At 40.3% G+C, this 13744-nt stretch overlaps 1 protein-coding gene across 2 annotated transcripts in view; it reads right to left on the bottom strand.

Annotated features, from left to right (window-relative positions):
* PRKD3 (protein kinase D3) overlaps window positions 1-13744 on the bottom strand; it is a 45399-nt gene that overhangs the window by 29707 nt on the left and 1948 nt on the right. The window contains exons 1-3 of one of the 2 annotated variants that reach the window (XM_053972253.1): window positions 13638-13715; window positions 9976-10995; window positions 387-525 (exon numbers count right to left, since the gene is read on the bottom strand). In XM_053972253.1, the coding sequence (XP_053828228.1) occupies window positions 387-525; window positions 9976-10266 (430 nt within the window). In that variant the 5' untranslated portion in view covers window positions 10267-10995; window positions 13638-13715. Of the gene's footprint in view, window positions 1-386; window positions 526-9975; window positions 10996-13637; window positions 13716-13744 lie in introns of those variants that run through there. The other variant, XM_053972252.1, reaches the window with a different exon arrangement.

The following is a 13744-nucleotide window of genomic DNA, read 5'->3' on the forward strand; positions in this document are numbered from 1 at the left end:
AAAGAAAATCCACAACACTTGGAAGAACAAATTCTGAATCCTACCTGCAATTCACCTGAAACAATTATAAAAAATAAAAACTGATATTATTATACTTATAAATTTGTATAATTCAGATTTGTAGAATAATAAATAATAAATTTGTATAATTCAGATTTATTTATAATAATAAACATGAAGAAAATTAAAACAGAACAACGAAAAAATAACAAAACTAAGTACTGAAGCATCAGTGACACCTGGACTTTCTTGGAAACCTCTACGCCAAAGTATATGAGACTTAAGTGAAAAAACTCAAGGCAGGCATGAAAATAATGCTCCACGAAGCCCTATTTTCTTTTAATCTACTGAACAAAGAGTTGTTCCACTGTTACAATAATACCTACCAGAGAGTACAACCTCAACAAGATCTCCCTCATGTATCTCTTCTGCTGATGTAATTCGTTGCAAAATATTATCTGAGTTCAGGTCATGGCGGAACAGGAGAATTTTGTCATACATGCCAAAGAAACCACACTCTGGGAACTGCAACAGAAATCAAACTCTAAATTAATACATGCTCTATGATAATCCTATACATCAATGTTTTTAATAACAGCTACAGAACTTAAGAGTTGTAAATGTTTCATGGTAACAAAATTAATCTGCTTATTTTTAAGGAAACAATGCATTTTCTGAAATTTTCTTTTTCTTTTTTTTTTTTACCTGAAAAAAATAAGTGTTAAGGTTTTTGTTTCTTTGGGTTTTTGATCTCTCAGACCTGCATAATCAGTCTGGCAAGTAAAAGCCAATGCAGGCCTTTAACTTGGATATCACCACCTATAACCCTTTTTTCATGGGTATTCTAGTCAGGCATTTAGCTTGAGACACTCCAGCAGCACCTGCCACGCTTTTCTTGAGGAGTAAGCCAGTAAGAGGCTCCATATCATTGTTCTACAACAGTTTAGATCTACAGATATGAGAAATCTCAAGTAACGTGCTCCAGAGGACACTGCTTCAGCAGGAAAGTTGAACTCTATGACCTCCAGTGATCCCTTTCAACATGACCCATTTTCTGTGGTTCTGTGAAAAGAAAAGCTCAAATCCCCACATGGACAGAAAAAAAAAAATCCATACAGGAAATAGCTTTTTTTCAGTGACGTGTCATGGAAAAGTGGCATGTTATTTAGTGTATCTTTCTCATTCTGTATTTTCCCTACTCATTGAAGATTTTCTCATTTGGTATTTTCCCTGCTCTTCAAAATACTGTCAAGTGTAAGTAAAATTTCTTAAAATGAAAAGCTAAAAAGTAAACAGTTCATAGGGAAAAAGAGCAGGAACAGATCCTAGAGAGGAATGAGCAGCACTCAAGCAGCTCCTTTGACCTTTTGCTTTAAACCAGAATTCAAACTTGAGGTGGGAATACATACACAGAACAAAACAGGAAAAGTGTAGGAAAAAATATGGAAAAGCTCAGAAGAAACTTTTAATTAATGAGGTAACAAGTTAGTAGTTTACATGTCACACAGTCAATAGTATCTAAAGTGCATGAAGCTTGTGGTATATTAATTGCTCTTAACTAAAATCAAAGATTTGTTCTACCAAATAAAAAACACAATGAAGGTATTGTATCCATTGTGCCCATTTTTTCCACATTTTCGCCTCATTCAGAGAAAAAAATAATGTCCTCTTCACAGCAGCAATTTTATCTGAAATTGGTCAGATTAAGCTGATCTTCTCTGTTTTGGTGTGTACACACTACATAATTACATGACACATAATACTGAGGAAGTCCATGCTCCAGAAAGCATACTATCTGCCTCGGACAGACACAAAGAGAGGCAGAACTTGTACAACTTAACTCTTGCAAAAGCAAAAGACAGAGCTGACAAATCTATACTGACACATAGGTATTCAGTCCACAGCAAGAAGAAACTGATTTACTGGATTGATGCCAAAGCAGCCAGCTGCTTCCACTGCCTCTCAACTCACTCTCAGGTTTCCTACATAAAATAGCAAATATCCAAGAATATTCTGAAAATTACATTTTTCCAATTGCCCAAAGATCATTTGTAATAGGAAAGAAAATGTAAAGCTTAAGAATCAGCTGTGCTGCCCAAACATGTGTCTCAGTATCTCTGCAAGTATGCAAAGGACTTGACTTTATATTCTGAACATGCAAAGATACAGCCACTAGGAATTCTTCCAAGGGAACTGACAGTTCTTCATAACTGAAACCACATCATAAACTTACTTTAAGCTCTAACCCAAAATCCCACTGTGCTTTGACTGACAAGAAAACAAGATATTAAAATATTAAACATTATTAAAATAATTGCTGTGAGGTTAATTCATTGACACACTGTTAACTTCTGTTAATTGCATTATACTGCTGAAGAACTTAATTCTAATAGAAGGGATATAAAATATTACAACAGTATGTATCTGCCTGCAGATACACATGACACTTTTTAAGAACACCAATATTAATTTCAGCTGCTAGGAGGGACAACCCATGACTCGGAATCACATGAACTATTGTCTCTTCATAATTAAGTTCACAGAACCACCTACAAACCACAGATTTTAAGGGAGCCTCTAAGATATTTCACAGGTTTGAGTCTCCTTCTTTTAATAAATATATGTCTTTCTCTTTTATTTTTTTTCACTCTTTAAGACCATAACTCTGTCATGCAGCTGCCAGAACATCCCTACATATAATCCCCCACCTCAGCAGCACTTATCTTAATTGCTATGACAAAATATATTCTATGCACCATTTACCCATTCCCACATATAAGTCTTGGATTTATTAAAATGTTTTAAACATACTACATTAATTTTCATTACTAAAAAGCATTAGCTGGCAAAATAAACTAAAGTTACAGTTGAACACTCAAGTCCTCTTTATGACAGCAAGCGTAATTGCTAAAAATATGATACATTACATCCCTTAGAAAGCAGCATCAACATTAATCCAAAGTTTGTAAATAACATTATAATAACTATAATTAAAATTTTGGTTTTCAAAGAAATTGCAGACAAAGGCAAAATTAATTTCTATGGAGTAGAAATATTGTGAAAAAAGCAAAATAATCTATCACAGTCAGAACTGTTGATATCAACACCCTCATTTGGTTCTGCATTAATAAAATTGACCTTTTAAGTTGTGTATCATGAATGCTTCTCATATTGTCATGATATGCTTTATTGCCCCGTTCTTCCAAAACAAATATACATACACATAAAAGAAGTGACAGTGAAAGATTGTCTGGTTTTGTAACTCTAACATTCAACCTCCTTAAAAGGTATTTCTTCTGCTTCCAAACTTTATCAGTGCCTTCTAGACTAAGATGCAGAATCATAAGCTCACAACTAACAAGGCAATAATCTATACTAGTATGGAGTACAAGATTTCTCTCACTAAACACAGACCCTGTATACAGTTTCTGTAATATGTGACACGACTGCACCAGGACACATTTTTCTAGGCATTGTGCATGCCTGATCTCCATTTCTAAAATAACAACTCCAAAAGCTAAAAGGATGAGAAGAGACTCAGCCTGTTCATTAGCATGGAGAGTTTCAGTTGCTAGGAGGTTTTCCTGAATCCGTAAGTGGAACAGGCAGTGGCTGAGGAACATGACAGCAGCTCTTTTACCTGTCCTGCTTGTGAGGTGCTTGTCTGCACATCCACAAAGCAGCACAGAGGAAAAGTGCAGGTGGGGGAAGCCCATCAGCACCCTGCCCAGGACCTCCCAGGCCTTTCACAGGAGCCATCAGGCCACCCCAGGCTCATTTCCACGAGCAAGGGGAGCACAGAGAAAGAAGGACAGGTAGGAATCCAAATAAAGAACTCCAGGGAAAAGATACCCTGGCCTTCACAGGGCATCCTTAGACCCAATTTCTACACATACACTGATCAGGTAAGTCAAGATTAGAACACCTTTTGGCCTGACAGGGGTTGCAGTCCAGTGGTATGGTACAGATTATAAAATGCTGGGAAATGAGGATTGTACAATACCTATGGAATGTTTACAGAAGGCAACAAAAGCAAGGAAAGAGGTGATTCAGGGAGGAATAAACGTGGGGAAAAAAATCGAGGGATAAGAAGATAAAACAGGCTGGTCACCTGTAAACAGGGGTTGGTCAGAACAATTGTCTGATCATGTGCTGTGCATCATCAGCACCACCCATCCTCTATTTTCATTAAATTCAATTTCTAGCTATTTTCCTGAATGATTTTCTCTCATTCTGAGCCTGTGTGTGTGTACTGGGAGGGGGGTTCTATCTGGCAGCAATCAGAGCAAGAGGACCCTGTAATGTCAGTGACTGGAGAGACCAGAGTAAGTGAAATCAAGAGCTTGAATATCCAGGTGTCAGCAACTGAAAAGACCAAGATCCAGCAGCTGCTACTGAAGTAGCAGAGAGTGCTTGAAGCCGGCTGCTGGAGACACCCATCTTTTATTGTTGCTATTTTTTTTACTGGTGGGTGAGTGGGTATACGTCTGTACATTTTTTTCCCCACTACCAGACCTCCATCCTGAACCACCAGAGACTGATACAGCATGGGACCGCTGGTGGTGTTTGTGCTCAAGTGAGTGCTCACAGACAGACACACTGTTGATCTGTTCAGATCTGTGCATATACATGTATGTGTTGCACACCTGTATCCAAATGCTAGTATCTATCAGGAATATGTGATCAGTCTTGCTGTCCATAGCTGCACATAAGGATAGAGCTACAGCAGCCTCCAAATTCAATCATACCTAATAAAAATTTTCAAGTTAAATGAACTAATCCTGCTCTTTCCTTGCACACTTCCCACCCCACCCGCACAAAAAAATATTTCCCAGTTACAAAAGAACAGACCCTACCGGGAAGATGCCTGCCTCCCAACTCCTTTCCACACACTCTGGCTCAGATTCCTCTCCTCTGCCCCCACTCCAGCCTCGTGCACCCAAGCCATGGAAGCGCTGGCTGGCTGCCCTCCCCACGGCTAGCTCTGATGAGCTGCAGGTGGCCCAGCAGAGACCTGTCTAAGGCGCTTGGCCAGGCCTCGATGCAGGGAGCAATCAGCTCCAACCAAGCAGCTTGGCTCCTTACAGGCATGCGGCGCCCTGCTCTCTCTTCCGCTCCCCAGTCCATTCGGGAATACAGCATTCCTTGCTAGCACCTTGGCCAGAAGGCTATGTGCAGACTGCTGGCCAAGAATAACCTCATTGATTAACAGGGGTTCTATTTCAAGTGGTATCTTTTAACAGAATTTTTACGCAAAGCTTAAACTATGTTCAATAGTTGAACTATATTCAAGTTGTATACTACCAAATTCTTCTCTCTTGTACTGCAGCAAAATACAGCTTTTATAGCTTTCCTTATGCTCAGTTACATGAAGCTGTTAAGGAAGAACATTATCCAGTTCCTTTGAAGTGTTAAGAGCTCATAATGTAAACTTGAAAACAAAACTCAAAGCAGAATTTTTTAAAGCCTGTTTTATCTTACAGGATTATACAGCTATTACTTGCCTGCATAAAAGTCTAATGTATCTGCACAGTTACTCAGAACATATAAACTGCTAATCCCAGTATTACTAAGTTTCCTAAAAGCAAAAACATGACTGTTCCCAGTCTTAACTGTTCCAAAAGAGCATCTAGTGACAGGAAATCACTCGTGGGAAGTCTACATATGTACTAGACTGTGCCAAAATTAATCTCTGGTACAACAATATCATCAACTTTTATCAAGAATATATGTAATTCTTAATACTTGGGTAGCAGTAGCACAAATAACACAACTATTGTTGTGTTGTAAAATAACACAACATTATTGCAGTTACACTGAGGAAAATCATTGGTGTAGTCTAGCATGCTCATGCTGTAAGTATTACAGTGTAGCTAGCTTTAATTGAGACTGCATTACACCGTCTTTTTTATCCAGAAGAACTCAACCAATATACAACAGTCAGTACTGCTGAGTGAAACACAACTGAGGCTTCTTTCTATCTTGGCAGTAACTGAAAAATCCCTTTACTTCAGGTTCCAGGAGTTACTTTACAAAGTTCTGGACTAGTCGCCAAAAATTCACACTAGGGAAAAGTGTAGGCGGATATTGTTTCAAGGTCCAATATCTCATGACCCGTCATAACTCAAAACAAATGCTTCAAACCACTGAAAGTTAATTCCAAAGTCTAATGGTCCAAAATACCATTGGAAAGTCTCTCTGTTCACTGAAGTCATCCATTCTATTATCCTACATCCCTACCCAGCTATTCACTCCCACTCTTTAGAATCATGTGCCAAATCACATTATCACACAGATGATTAGCTTCAAACATGTTGCAGGAGATCTTTCCCTCATCAGATGCCTCACTACAGACATACTTGGACTACTGCTTGGCTAGGTTTTCCAGCATACAAACCTATTACCATGCTGGAAATGCTGATCTGCCCCCCGTGTAACACCTCTGTACCCTCAGTAATTCCCCCAGCTCCCACCTTCTCACAAGCATGTTTGCTCCTCATGCCTCAATTCTTGCTAAGGCTCTGCATTACTTAGCTCACATGGAGAAAGGAGTTGACAAGTCAAGAAGGCAGAGCAGTAGAAGGAAAACAGATTTGAGCACATCTGAACAGAAGAGATGCTTTGCATTCATTTTAGAGCCTTTCAAAAACAAACACCGTGAACTATCACAGGCTTAACCTGGAGAAAAACCCAGAACACTGGTTGCAGTTCTGTTACTTAGTTATTACACTGAAGTTGTACTGCAAGAGTTGTAGAGATCCATCTGTAATATGGATGGATTGCAATATGATCCTTGTAATGCAATGAAAATACAGAAGTGGAATCTAATCAGCAAGACATAAGAAATACCTCTTTGATTTTGATAAATGGTGATTTTGGGTGGGTTCAGTTAAAAAAACCTGTTCTAGAAAAACTAGGTGGGAAGAGTAAGAAACAGATTGCACAGGTAAAGTATCAGTACTGAATCAAAAAGAATGCAACAGTTAAATGATCATGAGAATTTCAGGAAAATATTCTAAGGTAGGGGAGCAATTAGTCTGTTTCAGAGCAAAACATAACAAAGCCATCAGAGGAAATATATACAGAGAAGGAGAATGCTGAGTATGACTGAAAGTGAAAATGATGAAGGACAGGTCTGTGGCCCAAAAAAGATAGAGAAGTTGCAGAAACATGAAAGTAAAGACTCATCAATTTACTGAAAAAGTTACAACAAATCTTGCAGGTACTGTAATAGCTACACAAGTAATAGCTTAAGTTAAATTTTTAGCTACAGTAATCAAATGTTTTTCATTTATAGCTCTAACCAGAATGAAATTAGGTAAACTAGAATACAGCATTTAGAGCATGCTGTCCAACACAACTCTCAGTTTGCAGGCAGTGGAACATCACCACAGGCAAGTTTCTAGTTTAAAGTCAGTAATCCCTTTGTTCACTTCACGTGAGGAGACAGTATTCCAACACAGAACAGGATTAAGAACTGCCTCTGTAATATCTGAATACTGTGCAAGGACACACACTGTCTACCTGCTACAAGTTTTTCTGCTTCTAAACACTGTCCCTCTGTTCCAGCAGCCATATGTGTCCAGTTTATGTTCCTCTTCAGACTGCCCCTGAGAACTGCATGTCTGATACTTTAATACACAGCAACCTAGATAAGGAATGAACAGAGAAGACCATGAATGTAATCGAGACCATAAGCAAGAATTTTTTTAAGCATCCCTATAAAGTCAAAAGTGTGGATTTTCTGAGGACTTCTATTAACCATTCCAGTACAGAACAACCCTAACACAGTAAACCCCAAACTTAAATTTATACTTGAAAAAAATTGAAGAAAAACACTTAAAAATAAAAAACATCTCCTAATGTTTAGAACATCTGTATGAGAGCTAAGAGACACACCAAATATTTGCATTACTCATCTCACTCTCTTTGCAGACACATGTCTCTTTAGTTTCAGTTCTGCTGATGCTGCTTCTAATTACTCTTCTGCAAAACCTGAACAAGTTACACTGAACACCCGTGTCTGAAGCAGGAAACACAGAAAAGAGAGCCTTAACCAACATTTTTGACACTGTAATTGTAACCTCAAATACAGTAAGGCAGGTGGTTCAAGCTCCCAAGTAAGCGAGGAAGGACTCCTCAGAGTTTTATTTTGTTCCAGATGACGTAGAGGAATACAAACCTGAAATGCTACTATTAAGTAAGGAAATATCTTTTTAACTCTGGTGAAGATAACGCTCAAATAAGAAGAAAAGCTATCAATTATTATTCCAAGTAAAAAAAAGAAAAGGGATTTCTCCTTATTCATTAAAGAAATGCAACAGTAAGTAGATACTGTTAAGTACAGAACTATCAAAACAACAAACCACACAGTACCCTGCAGTCAAGACAAGACAGTTTAAGCAGGCTGTGGAATACCAGAGGAAAGGGAAGCTTTAACACTGTTGAATCTCAACAGCATACCCCGAAGCTTCAAAGCTTTTAACTGGAAAAAAACAGCAACCATTTGCATGACTACCGACAAGAACGCAGTTCGTAATTTTCAAATTAGGTATGCACTAATCCTAGAACATTGAACAGTCTTGCAATAGTCACCAGATCTAAGAGAAAAAGTCAAGGCAGGACATACTGCTGTCAAATTGAGCATACAGGGAGAATACTGCCACTCGTGCACTAGCTGCAAAACTACTTATGAAAGATGAATCCACCACCCAGGAGGTTGTTTCCTGATCAGTTTGCTGCCTGCAACATGTTTTCACTGAGCAGTCACTTTCTGGTAGCATCAGCTGCAGGAGAGCAGAAACTGCAGCAAAGCCAGACAAAAAGGAAAACCAATCATGAAATCCTCATCAGTTTTGCAGTAGATTAGGCTTAGCATGTAAGAATTTGGAGCTACAAGAAGACCTCATGTTAAACTTTTAGCTAAGCCTGCCAAAAAAACAGAAAGGAAAAAAGAAAAGTAACTATGAATGTACTTGTTTTCATCTTTCGTTAAGATACAACACAGGAAATATACAGATGTAAAGAGAGAGAGCTGATATAGAAAGAAAAAGCAGCCCCTAAAATGGCTGCATAAAGGTACACCTAACACGCATGGTACATGAAAAAGAAAAAAGTTGACCCAAATAACTCATCTCTTCAGAAAGGAACTAACATGCTAAATTATATAATTATATTATATAATTCCCTGACCTTGATGGAAAACAGCAATTATTTCTTACTTTATTAAATACTGTTAACTTCTTTCAGGCTGCTTCCTGGGATCTAACCTTCCTAACCAACCTAAAGATAAAAACTGGATGCAAAACCAGCATGATCAGTGTTACTTCCTTCCTAGATAGACAGCATTTGCAACAGGGTAGCCAAGACACCATGGCGAAGTGTGCAAAGGTTCTTTTATTTCTCAGTCAACCCTCTCCTAACAGAAACTACATTGACATATAGGAGTAACACATGTATTCAGTATACAGAAAAACAGTACTAGGACATTATTAGCTGTTTGGTGGGATCTTTAGTTATTAACTAGAAACAAAAACAACAGCTAGTATCAAGTCTGTGGCCCTGCAACGCATGTCTGTAGCCACAATTAGTCCTGTCACTGCGGCTGGCTATACAGATTCAAGAATATTCGTCAACAGTAGTTAGCATAAGCTAGTAAAAACCTAAGGTATCAGTGGAAATTGTTGAAAGGAAAAAACTGCCCATATTGTGAAAAGTCATTCTTGCAGGAAATTTAGAACTACATCTTCTTTTACTAGATTTCACAAGTGAGAAAGTAAGAGGAGGGTTTACTCCTTTTGAATTAAAAGGTCCTCCCTTTAGAGTTACCAAAATTTCTTTCTCCATAATTGCAAATATCTAACATAGATCCTTGTCACCATACCAAACTCTTGACATATCTCAGTTGCTATTACTAAACAGCCTGTTAGCAAACAACTGTTGCCATCAGCAGAACACAGTAGCATTATACCATACCTTCTGGTAAACTATTGAGCACACGAGGTCTTTAACAGCAGAGAGGGACAGGTCCTGAGCTTCAATGGTGACAGTCTCTCGAGTGAGACCAATCTGCAGAAGGAAGGAGATCCCATGCATAGAGCCTCGGGAGTTGGTGAGGCTCTGGGTACTGAAACTGCCATTGGAGAGTCGACTGGAGAGCCCCGACTGCGGACTTGAAGACAAAGTTGGGGTCTGTGGTGCAGCAGCATGACACGTAGGTGGGGAAAACTTCTGTAAGGATGGGGGAGAAGAGTCGTTTGCTGACATCTGACTTGCTTTACTCTGCCGAGATCTCCCTAGTAGTCAAATTCTATGTGAAATAGGTTATCAGTTCTTTGTTTGAAATGAAAACAAAGTTTCCCTTTCTTAGTTCAGTAAAATGCTCCTGACCAGTAAAACTTAAATTTCCCTTTCATTTGGTGCAAGCCAAAGAGTAAAATAATTACAGCTGCAAGTTACTTTAAATTAAAGGTTCTCTTTCTGCAGTTACAATCAGCTGATCAAAAGCAGATTGCCTGTCCTTTAGCACCACATCCAGACACAGAGGCTTACAAAAAAGCCTCACAGAAACACATCAGCTCTGCTGTTTTATACTTGTCCTTCATTTTTTATTAAAAAACAAAAGCTGGAGAAACAGATTGAAATAGATGTTGATAATTCATTAAAAGTATCCTTGTTCACCTAGTTACACAGATCATATCTCAAATGAAGACTCATCTTCATGCAGATAGCCTTTCACAACGAAAAAAAAAAGTGTATCCTTGAGCAACAACAGAAGTCCATGAATGTGATGAATCTATTCCTCCTTCAGACAGTCTTCTCTGAATTCACAGGACACAGTGAACTTGAAGATCAATGAAGATACCCGATTTCATTTTTATAAAATATTTTAGCTCATGAAATGGAGAAGCAGAATGTCTGAAGACACAATCGTATTAAATGTAATCTCTAGCATCACCCAGATAATCTCCAGCGTTTTGAAACATTGTACTCTGCCTGTAGGGGAAAAGATAAAAGTTGTTATTTCACATGAAAGGCATGAAGTCACATACCCATGTCACAACCACTCTACTTTTATGCAGCAGGATACCAATTCCTTTTACGCAAATGTGTTATATTAGAAGCATTTTGTACTTGTAAATGAAACTTAACTTTCATTAGCTTTCCCACTGTATGATACACAAAAAAAATCAGATCTAGAAATGACCAATCTGTTACTACAACTTCTAATTAATGACAGCTTACAGAGCATAGCCCTTAGCACTTAAGAGGAAAACGACAAAAAAGGTAGGGGAGCAGTAGAACACAGCTCTGCTCTGTACATCTATATTGAGAAGCTGGTGGGTAGGGAAGGAAATTCATTAAATGCATAGAAATGTAAAAAAAAATACAAGATAAAAACTCAAACTATATGTGGCAGCATGTACTTAGAGTATCATTTTAATACTGTTATTCAAGAAAACTGAAGAATGACTTGCACAAACTGTAACTATAGGAAGATATGCAGAGCCTACAACTGAGCATCGGTTGGTTCCTTTGGGGAAAAAAATCATTTAATAATACTCACACATCTGATTAAAAAAGCAAGTCTGCTACAACCTTTGAAAATAAATAATTTCATGAGCTTGAGATACTTGCTACAAGATGCTATGCTACTTGATTCAATATTTCAAGCATTTCATAAGCAGCTGAAATGCTTGAAAATAATAATTTCAAGATTCTCCATGCAACTTCTGCCACAGGAGAAGTTTTCCATGGACGCAAAAGTGGTCCAAATATATAGATACTACATATTGCTAACAGTTTTTAAGTAGCATTAATCCATACAGGATACCAAAATCAGTAAGCTCACGCATTTTTCCTTCCATTAGGTAAAAAAATACCAAAACAAACAAACAAAAATCTCAGAAAGTGTATTACTCTTGCAATGAAATTTCCTAAGAAAAATGCCACATCTTATTGCACACAGTAGATGCTGTCCTTCCCAGAAATAAGGCTGAGAATTGCTAAAATAGTCCAATTAATACACTATGCACTCCTGGTATTCACTGGTATTTACCAGTGTAATAGCTCAAAACCCCACCGTCATTGCATTCTGAAAGGTAGATAAGGAAAGAGAGATACACAGTTTGCAGTACTGGAAGGAAAAAAAGCTCTTGGTACTGTGACAAAAATTCCTAACAGAGGCTCTGTAAGAGAGAACAAATTGATACATCTGGATTTTCTGCAGTTATCTAGCAACTCTTGCCTTCAAATACAGAAGAGTTGTTGGACATGTAGCAAAGACATCTGAAAAGAAACTTCAGCCTTAAAGAACAGGCTGAACACGACACAGATGAAAGCAGGAAGAGTAAGGACAGCAACAGTAACATTTAAGGACTTTTCTCAAGAAAGCAGCTTCACAATGCCTTCAAGTTTGCTTGAAGATTACTTGTTCTTGTTTTCTACATACTGCTTTCCTCTCCCTCACCTCTCACAGATACCAGAGACAGCAAATACGAAGCCTTAGGGGTGGATTTGAATTACAAAAAACGATGCCTAACCAACATAATAGAGAACAGAAAAGCCTTATGATGTGAAAGAATTAATGAGTCTGCTAGGCAAGTTTAATTTAAACGGTGAAAATACCCTGTGGAAACTCACCTACAACTGCCTAATTAGAACGTTAATTATATTTATCAAAGGCACGATGCATTTACATTGACAAAACCTTTTGATACCATGTGTATTTGCATACAAGCCTTTGAAGAAGTTTATTTTTGTTTCTTGGTAGGAAAGAATGGATCTTTCTATGAAAGGAAAGCCATAGAAACTGTTCACTTTGTAGTGAGACTATAGTTCTTCCGAACATCAAATCAAGTGTATGCTGAGACTGACATACAGTCTACAACTCTGCATTTTTATTTATGCAAAGAAAACCCTGTACCTCAAAAAGCAGAGGAACAGCGACAATGGAGGAGTCCCTCTGCCTCCTTCCCCTGCAGCCCAGGTCGCAGCCTGCGCTCGCCCAGAAGCGCTGTCCCTCCCGTTTCCGCTGCCCCCAAACCAAGCGTCTCCCGGGCAGCTTCTCCAACACCTGGCCCTTAACGCGCCCTTCCGTCCCGATGCGAGGCGAGACGCGGACGTCGAGCCCCGCTCCAGGCGTCTCCATTCGCAGTTCTTACCCCCGCAGGGGCCGTTCCCACCGGGAGGGACGGCAGCTCCCCGCCACGGATGCCGGGCGGGACCGGCGGGTCGCGTCCTGCCTGCCGCGGGTCACGCAGCCCCGTCCGGGCTGGCGCTGGCAGCCGCCCGTCCCTCCCAGGTTTAAATCCCCGCTGCGCGACCCGCCCCCGCCGGCACCATCTCCGGAGATGATGTGGCCTCGGCCCGTCACCCCCACCCCGGGGCACCCAGGGCGGAGGTGCCGCCGCGGCGCTTTCCCCCCGCGGGGGCCGGCGGGCGCTCCCCCGGGGCACGGCCCGTGCCGGGCTCGGCGGCCGCTCCCGCCGCCGCGGCAGGAACTTTTCGAGTCCGCCCCCGCCCTTCCCCGGCGCGGTGGCGGCGGCGGCCCCGACCCTCGAACCCACACACCGCGACCCCGCCGCGGTTCCCGCCCACACCGGCGGCGGCGGCGCCCCCGGTCCCGCCGCGCTCACCTGCGGCCCCGCTGCCCCGGGCCGGAGCGGCCACTCGCGCATCTCCAGCCCCGCGGCTCCCCACACACACACACACACACACCAGAGCCGCCCGGGACGGGACGGGG

Source organism: Vidua macroura, chromosome 3 (assembly GCF_024509145.1).
Source record: "Vidua macroura isolate BioBank_ID:100142 chromosome 3, ASM2450914v1, whole genome shotgun sequence".
Classification (NCBI taxonomy): Eukaryota; Metazoa; Chordata; class Aves; order Passeriformes; family Viduidae; genus Vidua; species Vidua macroura.